Source organism: Xyrauchen texanus, chromosome 5, assembly GCF_025860055.1.
Source record: "Xyrauchen texanus isolate HMW12.3.18 chromosome 5, RBS_HiC_50CHRs, whole genome shotgun sequence".
In the NCBI taxonomy this organism is placed as follows: Eukaryota; Metazoa; Chordata; class Actinopteri; order Cypriniformes; family Catostomidae; genus Xyrauchen; species Xyrauchen texanus.
Genome location: NC_068280.1, coordinates 7866954 through 7884442, shown reverse-complemented (window position 1 = coordinate 7884442; position 17489 = coordinate 7866954). Strand labels below are relative to the sequence as shown.

General features: G+C 39.0%; 1 protein-coding gene across 2 annotated transcripts in view; it reads right to left on the bottom strand.

The window, feature by feature from the left end:
- Nucleotides 1-7449: 7449 nt before the first annotated feature.
- LOC127643491 (intersectin-1-like) overlaps nt 7450-17489 on the bottom strand; it is an 82941-nt gene continuing 72901 nt past the window's right edge. For both annotated transcript variants that reach the window (XM_052126286.1, XM_052126287.1), the window contains 8 exons: nt 16904-17002; nt 16541-16708; nt 16108-16320; nt 15894-16015; nt 12313-12395; nt 12124-12207; nt 11852-12025; nt 7450-9542 (listed from right to left, as the gene is read on the bottom strand). In XM_052126286.1, the coding sequence (XP_051982246.1) occupies nt 9394-9542; nt 11852-12025; nt 12124-12207; nt 12313-12395; nt 15894-16015; nt 16108-16320; nt 16541-16708; nt 16904-17002 (1092 nt within the window). In that variant the 3' untranslated portion in view covers nt 7450-9393. The remainder of the gene's footprint in view (nt 9543-11851; nt 12026-12123; nt 12208-12312; nt 12396-15893; nt 16016-16107; nt 16321-16540; nt 16709-16903; nt 17003-17489) is intronic.

The following is a 17489-nucleotide window of genomic DNA, read 5'->3' as shown; positions in this document are numbered from 1 at the left end:
ATTGAATATAAGTGACCCATAAAATATAATATTCATAATGTGAATTAGATATTTCAATGCCATGGTGGGTGTTTTCTTTTCGAGCTGCCTTCATCCATAATATAAATATATAAAAATATAATAACAGAAAATAATCAGAAACTATTGATTCTGGATCATCCAACATGCCTAATAACTAACCCAAAAGTGGTTTAACTCAAAAAGAGTTAAATAAATTGTTTTTTTTTTAAATAATTATATATATATATATATATTTATACATATATACACCAGAGAACTTAAATTCTGGAAACGCTGTCCACCCCCGTAGTCTCTGGAGTTTGGCAAGTTCTTCATTGAAAGCTTTCTCATACTCTGATCCTGCATATTAAAGACCACCATACACTCAATGGGGCAGGATTAATCATATTCAAATCCATTGCTATGAATGGAATGTTTTAATGTCATTCGGCTTATGAAATGTATTTCATACCAGCTCTTTGTGGAGTATTCACAAATCTAGTCAAGAAAGAGTCTCTGTATTGGATCAAACTGAAGTGCAGATTTTACAGCAGAAAGCAAGACAAGCACAATAGATCTTATAACTTTTAATAACTATGAATTCTACTACTATAATATAATTCAACTTTGTGTATGATTTATAGCATTCTTGTTATAATTCTACTTCGCTCCAATGCCTTTTGAAATTCAAATGAACCAATATTCAAATTTGTAATAAATTATAAAAAATTATAAACGCAAATGATCTCCATTATGCCCCTGGAGTTTGCTAGTTCCAATCCCAGGGTGTGCTGAGTGACTCTAGCCAGGTCTCCTAAGCAACTAAATTGGCCCGGTTGCTAGGGAGGGTAGAGTCACATGGGGTAACCTCATCGTGATCGCTATAATGTGGTTCGTTCTCGGTGGGGCACGTGGTGAGTTGAGCGTGGAAGCCGCGGTGGATAGCATGAAGCCTCCACACACGCTACGTCTCCGTGAAAACGCGCTCAACACGCCACATGATCAAATGTGTGGGTTGACAGCTGGGCAGCTGGGATTCGTCCTCCGCCACCCGGATTAAGGCAAATCACTACACCACCACGAGGACTTAAAAAAAGCACATTGGGAATTGGGCATTACAAACTGGGAGAAAAGGGGGAGAAAATCAACAAAAGAAAAAAAGAAGAAAAAAGTAAATTATAATATTCATGATAAAGAATATCAAGGTACTTGGTTAGTCCACCCTCTTGTGGTAAACATCAGAATAAGTGAGAAGATAAAATGACTTCAGATTTCACAAGTCAAGGCTTTGCTACAAATAAACCCACATAGATTCAGCACAGATAAGCAGAATCAAATATCTGTATTATGAGAAATTTTTTACAGAAGCTGTATACATAAAATACACGTTCACTTTGTTGTTACAGAAAGTTAGCTCTTATATTCAGACATATTTTAGATTGATAAGATGTAAAATACACTACCTCATGTTTTAACAGCATGGCATGTCTGCATTAAACTCTTCTAAAGCTAGCATGGATTAATGCAGTGCATATTTTAGGTCATATTCATATTTTCTACGAGGAAAATAAGGCTGTGTATCCCAGATGTTAGAACTAGACATTAAATTAAAAACAGAAAGCAAATGGACTGTAAAGAAGGAATAATATTATATAAACCATGCACAAACTTTTTTTTACCGACACCAAACTAATGCATTTTATTTGGGGAGGGGGAATAACAGAAGCATTATATGAAGCACAACAAGGTACAAACTTCTTATAGAAATGTATATTTAAAAGGCAAAACAGAAAGATTTAAATCTATGAGTAAACCTATTTCAAGAACAATTTAATCTCTGGCTATAATGTGGTTATAGCTAAAAAGTATATAAACATGAGCTTGTGGACGCTATCTTTATGGTAATTTATCACTTGCATTGTCTTACAATATCGTGATATCGAGCAAAATCCGTCTACCAAAATGAAGGAGGTTGCAAAAATCTAAGGATTACTCTTTATTTGTAAAATACGGATTGATGAAGGTGTTGATTGCAGGAAAAGTGGCATACCTTCAGGCGACTCTCCAACTACATATGTCTGCACCTCTTCATCTAAAACCCCAGTCTGCACTAGAACTGGGTCCTTCAAATGATTAGAGCTTGGAGCATCACCAGTCACTTCTGCTATACCAGCTACCATTCACCAGTTACCAGCTTCACTTACATAGGCTGATGTTCTCAACAACTGGAGGTTCCTCAGTTGGTTCAGGTGAAGGTACCTCTGGGATGAGATAAGAGACTGCTGCTTATTCTGGTGTTGCAACAACTTCTTCAAGAGAAACTTCTAGAAGGGTTGAAACTTTAGAGATCACTACTGTAGCTTCAGGAGTGGCTTGGCTTTAGAAACAGCTGTGCCATCGTGCACCTCTTTATCTAACACTTTGGTTTGCATTTAAACCAGATCAGTCAAAATATTGGAGACCACAGGTCTCCAACTGTTTCTGTCAAATCAACAACCTTTTCAGCGGCGCTTACCAGTGGCGGCTGCTGGTCTTTCAAAGAGGGGAAGCTCATTTTCGGCCTACATTATAAACTTATTTACCCTATTTTTTGCACTAAATCAATCTTAGGTGTTGATCTGCCCTGCTGTTTAATTCTAATTTTTTCCTCGTAAGGAAGACTTTCAAATGGCTTCGCCAAAATCAGGTCGACAATATTAGCACTGTCTGCCATCGTGCGCAGTTTCACCCATACTAACGCTAGCCTAGCCTACTGTATGAATGAATGAAATGAGCGAACGAACGAGCGAACGCTCTAAAACAAAATATATTAAACTTGGTAAAACTGAAACAAGGAATGTGGTGTATAATTGTGTGAAATGTATTATGCAAATTGACTAGCAATTTCGCCAAACAAATATAAAGAAATAGGTTGCAGCAGTTTGTCTTTCGACTACACTTGAGAAATCCATGATGGGACTGAGCTGAAATAGCTTCAGTGACTTCTTATAGTACAGATTCAGCTGTCAATCAAAAGGAGATGCAGTCTTTCGACAGATCCTCCAATCATCACGCGGAAGCCCGGAGTCCGGGCCAGCCCACTCCTCATTCACTCCCAGAGACGCTGAGCGTCCGTGGGTGGGATATAATCGCAGCATTTATCCAATGACCGTCTATTTTCAGAGCACTGAAAAAAACTGTTCAGAGCAGCCCCATTGAAGTCAATGGACGCTCGGCTTCAACAGGGAAATGCACTGACGCTACGGGAATGTATGAGAAGCAAATCCAGTCAGCCGACCTGCTATATGTAATGTAGCTGATTCTGAACGAACTCGTCTTCGAGATGAACGTGTTCTAATGCATTTTTAGTCAATAAATTGTTTACACAATAGTACATATTTAGCCATTATTTTTTTGACATTATAGGGGAAGCTGAGCTTCCCTTGCAGTCTTAAAGAAATCCCCACTGGCGCTTACAGGCGCCGATATAGTCTTGGGATGTTCCTCACTTGGCTCAGGTGAAAAACCTTCTGGGATGGGGTCAGCAACTGCAAACTCCTGGAAGGGTTACAACTTCACCAGATCTAACTTCTGAGGATTCAGCAGTGGAAAATACCCAATCTCTTGGCTAGAAGATGGTTTATCTGCATGGACAATTGAAGACAACATAGCATCCTCAAGTGGCAGGAAGAGACTCTAGAGAATGTATGGATTAAAGAAGCGTTGTAGGATCATGTGCAGATGCCACATTTACATAAGTTGAGGCATTGGTTGCTTCAGCCACGGGAAAATAAAATTTCAGGAGTTGCCATAACTTTGGAGGTAGCCATACTACCAGGAGTGTACACGGTTTAATTGCTAGCAACTCATTTCTGTGTAAATGTAGAAACAAATACATCTTTAGATACAGAAGTGACTTCTCCAAGATGGAATGACTTCTGTGGCATCTGTTCAAACAGAGTTCAGAAACCGAAATTATCTCTTTAGTCATATCACCTTATTACCATATCACGCATTAGGGGAAGGTTTAGTTTCAAAGGCAGTTCTATTCTCTGCTGTTGCTTGAAGAACATGGGCATCCTCGGCGGCTATGGTAGCCTCAGTTTTAGAAGAGTTGTGAGTTGTAGGCCTGGCTACTGCTCCAATATCTGCAATGACTTGAGATCGTCTTTCATCCACAAAAGTGGTAGCTATTGACAAACCTTGCACAGCATCTTTTGCTGGAGGGATACTGGTCATACTTTTAACTTTTGCAGTGGGAATAATGTTGGCTGTGACAGCAACCTTAGCATCAGATTGGTTTGGTGTGGCAGGTTTGGTAGTACTTGCAGCAACTTTCAATGCAGTGGCAGCAATCACAGCCTGCTTCCACTATTTATTTTCCCTAGTCTTTTGCTGCAGTAGTTTAGCAATATCAAGGAGAGTTTTGGGTTTTGCCATTTCTAAGGTAATGATAATACAACACACAATATTAATACTTGTATTTTGTGACTTTATTGCTTTAAAAAAAAAAAAAAAAGAAGTGATGCGACACAAATCTGTACTTCCTTGGAAAGTGCTTGTTATATGTACACTGTTTACTTTTTGTGTTCAAATGTTTAACTTTAGAGACTGTGAACATTTACCTTTAAAACCCTTATGCCAAGCACTCTGGAAGGACATTATTGCGAACATCCCTCACAACAGTACTCAGGACGATTACTTATTTTGTATAGAAAGCCATAAGGGTCAAAATTCACGTTTTTTTTTTTTATCGCCGTATTAAGATATGAAACGCCGTTTTCTAAACGCCATGAGTCATTAAGTAAACGGTGTTAGGCGTTACAAAAACGCTGTACGCCATCACGCCTTAAGTTAATGCATGTTATTTTAGCTCCTCACATAACTTAATAAGCCTTCATTTGCTCATGTACATAACTCCTCCTCTATCACGATTGAGGGATCTATGGCATGTCGGAGGATTCAAATCATTAATGACAAAGAGAACCTTTGTTTCACATTGCAAACGCACATTAAATAACTGCAGCCAACTTTTGGCTAAGCTGGATATTCGCTAACAAGCCCCTATTTACTAACTTTAATTCACAAATTGGTATTCACTTACTGCAGTGTGTGTGTGTGTGTAATATTACAGAATCAGGGTTGCCAACTCTCACGCATCTGGCGTGACACTCACGCATTCAGCCTCACCGTGAGATTGAGGCTGAATGCGTGAGTGTCACGCCAGATGCGTGAGAGTTGGCAACCCTGCAGAATAATGCCGTTTACTTAACGCCTCATGGCGTTTAGAAAACGGCGTTTCAAAGCTTAATACGGCGATAAAAACCACGTGAATCTTTACCCTTATGGCTTTCCATACTTTTGGGAAGCGTAAACATGCAGTTTTACGTGAAAGGTATCCCTGAAGAACGTGCAGAACGAAAACAGCGCGAAATACTTCAATATAACGAACAGTACGAGATGACAACATTGAAATAGTAAAATATAACAATGCAGGCAAAGGAAATGTGACAAACAAGTTTTTATCCTTTCGAAGCTTAACTCTTGCTCTCTTTCGACTGTGATATTTTTTCATAGGCACCGCTTGTTTACTTGTTAATCTTGAATGAGGACTGCTCGAGCTCAATAGCCATATAGTATAATATAGAAGCTGTTCAAACAGGATTAAAATGACTTTTATTGAACAACGCCCGCAGAAACAAACACAAGCAGGATTGCTGTACAACAAAGAAAAGTATAAGTATAATAAATTGATAAAAACGTTGCGTAATCGAGGTCTGAAATGCCACGCCCCTTAACATGCATAAAGAGAGAATAAACGTTGTCACAGGACACTGTCACTGTGGTCAAGACATTTTTCTCAAGAACTTTCTCTTTTCACAAGACCAAATGGCTCAAACCGTAAGAAAAAAAGTGGTATTTATTTGAAAAACAGTAGCAAATTTAGGAAATCTGGAAATTACCCTTAAGTACAGGTTGGCATTTAATTTAACCTGCTATGCTACATGTTATATATATCGTAGACGATTTTAAAATATATTTAAGATTGATTAAACATGGTTTGACACCATATTGAATATTTGTACTTTAGTTTATTTTAATTATTTTAAAATTGCAATTTATATTAATAAAAAAAAAATTGACCTTAAAGGGATAGTTCACACAAAAATTTAAATTCTCTAATTATTTACTCACAATCATGCCATCCCAGTAAATGGGGACCAAAACTTTAAAGGTTCTAAAAGCACATAAATGCAGCATAATTGCAATCAATATGACTCCAGTGGTTAAATCTACATCTTCAGAAGCAACATGATAGGTGTAGATGAGAAACAGATCAGTGCTGTAAGCGATTTTTGTTTTTCATGGAAAGGTATGCACATTTCTTTACTACTCCCGAAGGGATATTAATGAAATAAGTGCCCTGATCTCTCACGTCTCTGACAGCTCTAGGCTCTGTAAACGGCAAACAAAAATGTGTCCATGGTCCACGGACAATGACACTTTCTGCCTGTCAATCATTTTGCACGTTCTCATTTTATAGTTGCAGCAAATTATTGAGGCATAATGCCACTTTTATGCCATGTTGCTCATAACGGTTGTCAGTTGACGGGCAATTTTGCTGCTGTTGTTTTTGACAACCTTATTTGGTATCTTTGGAGTGCAGGTTTTGGATAAAGGGGGTGGCTACTCCAACGGTTCAGTTTGTGGAAATTCTAGAACGGTTAAAATCGCTTACAGCACCTTAAAGTCCTTTTTTACTATAAATCTCCACTTTCACATTCTTCTAATATTTTTTGCCGATTTGCATTCTTTGTGCATATCGCCACCTACTGGGGAGGGAGGAGCATTTAGAGTTAAAAGGACTTAAATATTGATGTTTCTCACCCACACCTATCATATCTTTTCAGAAGACATGGATTATACAACTGGAGTCTTATGGATTATTTTATGTTGCCTTTATGTGCTTTTTGGACCTTCAAAACATGAATTGTATGGACCTTCAGAGATTAAATATTCTTATAAAAATCTTAATTTGCGTTCAGAAGTAAGTCAAACACATCTGGGACGGCATGGGGGTGAATAAATGATGAGAATTTTCATTTTTGGTTGAACTATCCCTTTAAAGTATGCCAAAAATTGAAACTACCTATGTATCATAATATCAAATGAATACTACCGTATTCCTTGACTTAAACCATTGTAGTAAACTTTACATTTATGCATTTGCAAGAGGCTTTTATCCAAAGCAACTTACAGTGCACTTATTATAGGGACAATCCCCCCAGAGCAACCTGGAGTTAAGTGCCGTGCTCAAAGACACAATGGTGGTGGCTGTGAGGATCGAACCGACAACCTTCTGCTTACCAATTTAGTGCTTTAGCCCACCACTCCATAAATGAGAAACATTGTAAGCAACAATACTATGACAAATAATAATGATGTTTTGGACAACCATATTTACCTTGGTCCAATTGAGTTTTATTTGCAACATTAAGACAACACACTGCTTCTACATTGATAACAATACACTGTCATCAACTTATTTACTTCTCAAGTTGTAATATATTATACTCCATTCAAAGATTTAAACATAGACATATATTACTGTTGAATCAATGGGACTTTGCAAATCATCTGGTTTTAAATGTTCAGTGTGGGAGATATCCGATGGGGCAAAGTTGGGAAGGTCAGGATAGAAAGAGAAGAGGGGATTGAAGATAAACATGTGACCATGTCCCCTTGCATCATCTAAAATATTATTCGAGAGGGGGTTTGGGAAAGTGACCCAGCAAAAACCATTCAAAGCACTCAGAATCACTCTCTCACGCATTGACAAACACAGAAAGACCAAGTGGACTTGCTGGCCCCAAAATAGCTGTTCACCTTGATCACTCTGACATCTCACTTGCACAGCAGTGGAATATTAATATGTGTTTTGCATCTTGACAAACAACATACACAAAAATGTAATGATACAGATCCCCTGCTACAGTCTAAAAGGAAACAGCACATTTCTCAGGCTCAGTAGTGCAATAACTGGGGTGTAAACTAACAAAAAATTGTAAAATCCACACAGCCACATTTGATCATACCATGTAAAACAGTTGTCTCTTTCTATGATGCACATATTTGGAAAACTTTTCAGTAGATATGGGTTACGATTGATCCCTTTTGCTCTCTGGTTTAGGATTGAACTGATTGTTGTAATACCATTTCTACCTACAGTAACCTTGCAAACCTGTAACACTATATTCCATCTTGCTATTCTTTGCAGACAATGAAAAGCAAATAAGAACACAGTTCAACAAAATATTAACTCTTGAGATCTCTCTTTTTACAAATATGACAGTACTACAGTGTTTATCACTATGCCTAACAACAGTACAATACAAAAAATCAAATACATTAAACCGAACTGTGAACTCAATTGTTATGCAGTATTAACTTAAATATAGCACTATATATTAAATAGCTTATTCTGAAAACTAAAAACTCAGGGTAAAATTGAAGAATCTCTTTATGAAAATAAATTTGCGGAATTATTGCTCAGACTTATAAACTCATGCTGGAACATATTTGAGCTTATCATAATGGCCTTTTAGGAGCGTTTCAGAGATACTCTTGTAGTCTGTTTTTTTTAGTGCATGTTATATAAAATAAAAAAAATACCCCAATTAATTTTGCATATATTAAAATAATCGTTTTGCAGAGTTTGTGGCCATATTCAGCCAAAACACTTAGATTATTTTTTATCCTAACTTGCTCAGGTTTAATAGACCCACAAAAACAAACATCTAGACTTCATTCAAGTGTTCAATTGTCACCAATATCTTTCAGAAAAATGAAATGAAAACAAATAAACAAGTTGTTTTAGACACTAGAGAGGTTTCCCTTATCAAAACCTGGGTTTAGTTTTTAGTGTTAATGACTGAAATAATGGAATAAAATGCTGAACAAACATTAAGACTATAATGAGACTTTCACTGGAATGGCACATCGCTTGGAATGCATGTTTATTCTAGAATGAATCTGTGCATTCTAGAATAAAGAGTTCTGAGGCACTCCTGTTCCTGGAGTATTTTTACTATAAGCAGTAGCTCTCTGATCAGAATGGATAGAATCTTTAAGACTTACAGCATCCTGAGATGTCCACCATTCAATTACAGTACATCCTTTTACACTCGCACACTAGACTTGTCTTTAAATGGTACCAAGGACATAAAAATTAATCTGGATCACAGATTAAGACTGTTGCAGCTTTCTGCAAACTCGCACAATACACACATTCACACTCTGCGACTCATGATACTGGGTGGAGTGGGATTGTCACATTAGGCTGGTGGGCTTTCACCACAGAGGAGTAGCGGATATGGAATCTGGGGGTCAAAAGGTCAGGTCACACAACATGGGTCAGGGTTCGTCAAAGAGCTGAAGGTCCAGTCGGACCACAATTTCTCCAGTAGGGACTTCGTGTAAAAGCAGACGCTTAGTGATAGGGCCTTTAGAGCCCTGGTCCTTCTTAATGTCAGCCAGTCGAATCTCCGTCCTGCCCAAGAAATCTACCAGGACAAGGAAGAGGAATAGGGTGAGAGAAGTTGTTGTGTGGCTGAACTGCTATACATTATTTACACTTGAAAGCGGCAAAGAAAAATGAAGTTAAGCCACAGTCACACTATACTTTGCACACCATTCACTCCCATTCAAATGCATCCGAACGTGGGAGACCAGAAAGGCAAGCTCACGCTTAGAAATATCGCATTTCGCTGCAAAAGAATGGAAGAATACAAGACCGAAACATCACACCTCTTTGTTAATACAAAGAATACTTATTTAAAGATGGTTTTTATTGTTGCAGGAAAGTGAGTAGATGGTATAGTTTACCATTCTGAATATAATATTATGTGTCTTTCGTGGTGTATTATTTATTAAAATAAGAAGAACTCCCACGTTACATATTATATCCTGGTCCCTTGCGCAGGCAAAAAAAGACTAGTGTGACTGCCCCTTAATACGAAAAAACAAAAGAGCAGGATGTGTCATATATATAAGACAAGATGTACATTTTACTGTTTTGAATCTTTTGTTTTTAACTCATTTTCCATCATGTGAAGCTATTTATGCACTGATGTCAGACTTATCACGGAGCGTGTTTGCATGATATGCCGAAAATCTGCTTTTTTTTTAATAATCCGACAAAGCAAGAAAACCGCATTTACATAAGATTTTAAATAATTTTGTTATTTTGTTTTTGACGTCAAACCGCGAAGAGGCATGTGCGCAACACTTGCGCACATTGGATAAGCCAGTAAGAACGTGCTAGGCGGCGGCGTTGTAAAGGAAAGACGTGTAATGCGTTTATATGACCACATATGTTGTCGGCTTAAGCATAATCGGTGTAAGAACGTGCATGTAAATGCGCTCAATCACTCATTTGTTAATGAATAACCTTACTCTTTTGGTTTGCATTAATCAAGCTCTGAATAAAATGATCAATAATAAAAAAAATAATAATCTAATAAAGTACCTTTTATTTATAAAATATTGAACCCCTTAAAACGCTATGTGGGGTGCTATATTGCAAAAAAGTTGACGCTTATAACGTTAAAGTCTCAGTATACAGAAGTCAGACTTGTGAGGTATGATTTGAAAATTAGATAGAGATAACTATCACTTCTGCATTTGTTACTTAAAATAACAAAATAAGGCCTCAAAACATTTGCATTGAAAACTAGCACTCCCTTGAGGTAATGGGGTAAACATATTTATATAAAAATAGAAGTCCTTAAAATAGCACCTAAATGGACAAGTTATATACTGCATCAAGTTAAAGCTCTCATTCTCAGCGACTGTACATATCATTTTGTTGCCCAAAAATCTTTCACAGTTTGAAAGATTTTCAAAAGAATAAAGTGAAATATGGTTTCTGTAAGTGATGTAAAACAAACATCTCTTTTATGCTCCAATAACTGCTGCTGTAAGCCCCAAGTAGCCCAAACCTTTATATATCTGCTTTTACCTTTAGGGAGTTCTCTAAAGATTTTGTACTTTTCTGTGAGCTTGCTTGGCTGAATAATCTAATGTTATATCTTAGATGTCCTGAACAAAATATGCCATCCATTTTCTACCCAATTTGTCATGTCCAATTCCCAATGCTCACTAGGTCCTCATGGTGTCACAGTTGCTCACCTCAATATGGGAGGTAGAGGACAAATTTCACTTGCCTCCGCTTCTGAGACAGCCAGCTCGTGCATCTTTAACACATGGCTTGCTGGGCGCGTTACTGCAGAGACTTGTCATGTCATGATATTCCCCGCACACAAATTACAATGCGCCAATCGAGAGTGAGAACCACTATATCGCAAACAGGATGAGACTAACCCATGTGACTCTTCCTTCCCTTGCAACCAGGTGAATTTGGTTGCTTAGGAGGCCTGGCTGGAGTCACTCAGCACACCCTGGATGTCAGGTGTGATGCCAGGTGGGTTAGTCAGCGTCACTGCTTGCTGAGCTACCCAGGCACCATAATGGGTGGTGCTTGAACTGAAAATTAGACTGAATGTCTATGGACAAGCACATCTGTGAGGGCTAAAATTTATTAAAGTGCCACCTACATTTCAGATCTGTTTATTGTGATGGAATGTGAAAAAGAATAAATTAGACTTTGCAAAGTGAGGTAGAGTGAACAGAAACAAAATTACATGCTTACAAAGTTGAAGTTTAACATTTTTTTTTTTTTAAATCTGATCTGTTTCTCATATGTTTACAAGTACATACAATATTATTTATGAATAATTAGATTATATTTTGAAATAAAAGTACTAGATATAAAAAAAATGTTTTGGTCATGTTGCCCATCCCTAATACTAACCGTCCGGGGAGAACTGATCCCTTTCAAACACAGTGACACACAGCACGTCCTGCTCCAGGTCTTTGATGAAGAACTGGCAGTTTGAGTTCCATTTGGGATTCAGGGTGTCCTGCAGCGTCTTAGTGATGTGACACTGAGAGCCCATCGTCACTTCACAGTATGGGTTACTCTTACCTGCACACACGATGGACATTTACGGTCAATGATCCTTACAGCCCAGTAAAAGTAACCTTAAAGTATAAACCAACATCTATATTTCAACATGACTTTACCATTTGAACGGCAGGGCTTCAGCTCAATGCCTTCAACAATGTTCACCATTAGCCTTCCAATACCTGTAGCCCTCTGAGACCTCACTGCAATCATATTATGAACACAGAACTAATGCTCAGTATATTCAAAGCTTCATTATTGCAGTATAGTGTTAATATGAAGTGTGTAGAGAGATCTGTGATACAGACCAAGGTAGGCTTTCTCTCTCTTCTTCTTCTCTGTTTCGATAAAGAGCTCAGAAGCTGCTTTGATCTTCTGCACCCATGCAGTCCTGTGGGATTAAAGGATGGAGACAGGAGAACATCATGTAGCTATGTGTGATTAACAGCTTTAATGAGAGATCTATGTATATGCTCCTTGAAAATGTCTGTGTATGCAACAATGTAGAGCCTACGTTAATGGAATGTTTAACCCAAAAACCATTTACTTCCTCATGTCATTTAAAAATTAATTTGACTTCCCGTGAAACACAATTATTGCTAACACCATATGCTAGGCAGAATTTTTATGCTTCACATTCCCATACAATGAAAGTAAAGTTAAGCTCCAAACTGACTGAGGTTTAGGCTAGATTAGGGTTAGGTTTAGCCTAACCCTGTGCGCAACATTCCAAACACAAATGAGAATCAATGGTATTTAACATCATTGATGTAAAACCTTAATGCACAATATTTAAATGAACATGTTTTGAAAAACAGCACTACATTTATCATGTTTTTTTAGTCATTTTTAAAGCTTTTTTAAGTGTTTAATAAAAACAAAAACAGGGTTTTACCTTTGACCTTCATTAATGGGTTTACTATTCTTATAAACAGTTTTTATTTGAGTGTGTGTGTAAAGCACTATTTGGATATTTACATTAATGCATATCCAAAACGACACACAAATGAGGAGTTCAATAGAAACTATTCATCCTAAGGAGGCAGTAATACAAAGCTGCAAATTGCTTGGAGAAAAACAAGTAGAGAGGAAGGTGAGAGACTGTAGTGAACAAGAGTGAATTTAGATTTATTTTTTTATTTTATTTAGTAGAGAAAGACAGTTTTTGCAATAGTAGGATTGGGTCAAGTGCTCGTGAAAGAGATGTGTCTTCAGGCTAGAGAATCAGCAGCTCGGGTGAGGTTTGGAAGGTCATTCCACCTGCGAGGAATGGATTATGTGAAGGTCTGGGAAAGTGATTTTGTGCCACTGCGAGATGGTACCTTGAGGCGGTGCTCACCCTCTGATCTTAAGCTTCTGGACAGACTTGAAGTAGCCAGTGTATAGAGGGGGGTGCGGAGCCAGTGGTTGTTCTGTAGACAAGCATCAATGCCTTGAATTTGATGGGACCAACCATTGGCAACCAGTGCAGTTTGATGAAGAGGTGTGACGTCCACTCTCTTGGGCTCATTAAAGACCAATCATGCTGCTGTGTTCTGGATCGGTTATAGAGTTTTAACTGTACATGCAGGAAGTCCTGCCAAAAGAGCATTGCAGTAGTCCAGTCTAGATATAACAAGAGCCTGGAGTTGTGTAGCATGCTCACATAAGAAAGGTCTGATCTTACTAATGTTGTACAGCACAACAAATATGCATGATCAGGTTGTTCTTGCAATGTGGTCTGTGAAGTTGAAATGATTGTCAAACACTAACCCAAGATTTCAAATATTTAACGTCAATTCGCACGGGATAAGCGATGTTTGTAAAAATAGCAGAGATGGGTGTGGCAACAGCATTTGCACAATGATGTCACACGTTACTGACTGACCTTTCAGAAAATGTAAACTGTGCTGATTAATTATGCAGGAAATATATGTGAAACATGAGCATATACTGCATCTGTGCTTATTAGAAGAAATTGATTGGAATATCCTGGCTAAACCGAACTGGTGACATTAACAAGCCTGTACTCTTACATTAAATTCTTGAATTAAAAATATGAACAATACTTTCACATTATCTAATTTTATTTGTCCCTCTGGAATTTACACTGATGAGATAAAACATTATGACCACCTGCCTAATCTGCTGTTGGTCATCTGTGTGCCGCCAAAACAGAACCAACCCGCCAAGGCATGGCCACTACAAGAACCCCTGAAGGTGTCCTGTGGTATCTGTCACCAAGACATTAGCAGCAGATCCTTCAAGTCCTGTAAGTTGCAAGGTGGAGCTGCTGTGGATCGGACTTGTTGGTCCAGCACATCCCACAGCTGCTCAATCAGAGTGAGATCTGGGGAGATTGGAGGCCAGACTAACACCATGAACTCTTCATCACGTTCCTCAAACTATTCCCAAACAATGTGTGGTGTGGCAGGGTGCATTATCCTGCTGAAAGAGGCCACTTCCATCAGGGAATACCATTGCCATGAATGGGTGTACCTGGTCTGCAACGATGTTTAGGTAGGTGGCACATGTCAAATTGATGTCCACATGAATGGCTGGGCCCAGGTTCTCAGAGCAGAACACTGCCCAGAGCAACACACTACATCCACCGGCTTGTCGTCTTCCCACAGTGCATCCTGGTACCATCACTTCCCCAGGTTAACATTTACATTTATGCATTTGGCAGATGCTTTTGACCAAAGCGACTTACAGTTCACTTATTACAGGGACAAACCCCCCGGAGCAACCTGGAGTTAAGTGCCTTGCTCAAGGACACAATGGTAGTGGCTGTGGGGATCGAACCGACAACCTTCTGATGACCAATTATGTGCTTTAGCCCACTACGCCACCACTCACTAAACGGTGTACACGTACATGGCCGTCCATGTGATGTAAAAGAAAACAGGACTCATCAGACCTGGCAACCTTCTTTCACTGTTCCAGGGTCCAGTTCTGACGTTCACATGCCCATTATAGGTGGTTTCAGAAGTGGACAGGAGTCATCATGGCCACTCTGACCGGTCTGCAGCTACACAGCCCCATACGCAGCAGGGTGTGACGCACTGAGTGTTGTGACACACTCTTCCTGTAACCATCATAACATTTTCTGTGAATTGTGCCACAGCGGACCTTCTGTCAATTCAGACCAGAGAGCATAGCCTTCGTTGCCATCGTTGGCCTCATGCATCGATGAGCCTTAGGTGCCCAACACCCTGTAGCCGGTTTGTGGTGTGTCCCTCCTTGGACCACTGTCAGTTGATACTCGCCACTGCTGACTGGGAGCACCCCACAAGCCTCACCGTTTCAGAGATGCTCTGACCCAGTCATCTGGCCCAAAAATGTGGCCCTTGCCAACGTCACACAGGTCTTTACTTCTGCCCGTTTATCCTGCATTCAACACATTGACTACAAGAACTGATTGTTAACTTACCATCTAATCTACCCAGACCTTGACATGTGGCCTTGTTAGTAGATGATCAATGTTATTCGCTTCACCTGTGACTGGTCATATTTTTTTCATCTGTGTATGTTCTGAAATACAATCTCAACTCAGTTTCCCGCATTCACTCTGCTCAAATCATAATCAAAAACTGCTAGTTTCTCTTTTATGGGTAAATAAACACTCAACAGCATAAAAAGCTTGAGAAAAACATGCATCGGTCCAAACGTAACAGTGTTTTTTGAAGATGTGAAGCTTGTCTTAAATTTTCTGGCAATATCTCTTGTCCAACGTTAAGAAACAGCTATATTTAAAGGGCTCAAGGGCTGAATCTTGCAGATTTATGGAGTTTTTATCAACAATTCAATCTGCACTGGATTAATATTACTAGGTTATTTTTACACCTAAGGTACTACTGATGTGCTAAAAATATACTGTAATTTATGGTGTGTGCATGTATGTAAATACCGTTCGTTAATGCTCTCAGCGCGTATGGTGTAGACTCTGTCGATGTGAGATATGTGGAATATGGGCTCATCTCCTGAAGGATCAGTGGGCAACTTCACCAGAACCTCATTCAGAAAGATGGGCTGCAGAGGTTGGGTCAAAGGTCAAGGATCAAATATCATATTAACAGTCAAAAGGTTAATGCATGTAAATGAGATCTGAGTGAATGACTCACCGTTTTGTACATGCGATACTGGAGGTGGGATTTCGAACTGAAGACTTTGTCTGTTCCAGACGAGCCCAGAGGTTTGATGATCTGAGTGAGGAGCAGGAAGTCATTAAACAGGAAGCCGAAAAGCTCCTTGTTGCTCTTGGCTTTGTAGAGTTTACCACTGTGCAGGAACTTCCGAGGGCCCAGGCAGTTTGTAACGGAGTTGAACACAAGTTGCTGTAAAGAGAGAGAGAAAAGCTTGAGTTTTGACCGACATGTAAATGATCATGAGAACAAATTCAAAACAGAACTTTTACTTGTTTATGATGATACATTTCAGTGGTGTCGAGGGGAACATTCTGTCACTTTCCAACATATTTGGACAATATGGAAATATAAGGTGCAGTGTGAACAAAGCCTCTGACTGTGTGTATACACTATGTTTGCGTTAACATACCTCTGACAGCCCCTCACACTGCACATGTGCCTGGATCCACTCCAGCCGGTCTGAGTTCTCTTTCTCACGCACACCTTCATTGACCTGCGAGCACAACTCCTCTGCCTTCTCCAGAGCCAGCCGCAGGTGACTGTGATCCGGGTGGCTTTCAGGAGTGTTTTCTAGAATCTATGTACAGGAGAGAAGGGAAGTGAGATGAAGGGCCTGCCTGATGATAAATGTGCAATGTTTAATACATTTGTTTAAGGATTCATAATACTGGTGTTAATGAGTGCTTTAGAAAGAGTATGATATCAGTGGCAAGGCATGTTGATTCTTGATGATTAGGGAGTTGTATGTTTACATATAAGAGGCTATAAATACATTTTTGATGATGAGGGGGTATCGGGTGACTCTCTGCATGGGTTTGAGCAGGAAACTGGACAAGGGCATTCCCTTACAGCCGGGGTCCATCGCCAACCTCTGTAAAACATACAAACATCCCATAAATGCCTACAATACAACTGTTACTTCAAAGAAACAACAAAAATCATTAGGGGTTCTTGCTGAGGCAAGAATCACTATTATTATGTCTACATACAGTGACAAGAAAAAGTATGTGCACCCTCTGAATATGCTGGTTTTCTGCATTAATTGGTCATAATATGTGATGTCATCTTCATCATAGTCACAAGTATAGACAAACACAATGTGTTTAAGCTAACAACACACAACTTTCATGTCTTTATTGAACACATCCCTTTAAACATTTACAGTAATGTGTAAAAAGTAAGTGAACCCTTGGCTGTAATAACTGGTCGATCCTCCTTTGGCAGCAATAACCTCAATCAAGTGTTTCTGGTAGCTGCAGATTAAATATGCACAACATTCAGAAAGAATTTGACAATTCTTCCTTACAGAACTGCTTCAGCCATGTAGGATGTCTGGTGTGAAGTGCTCTCAAGTTCAT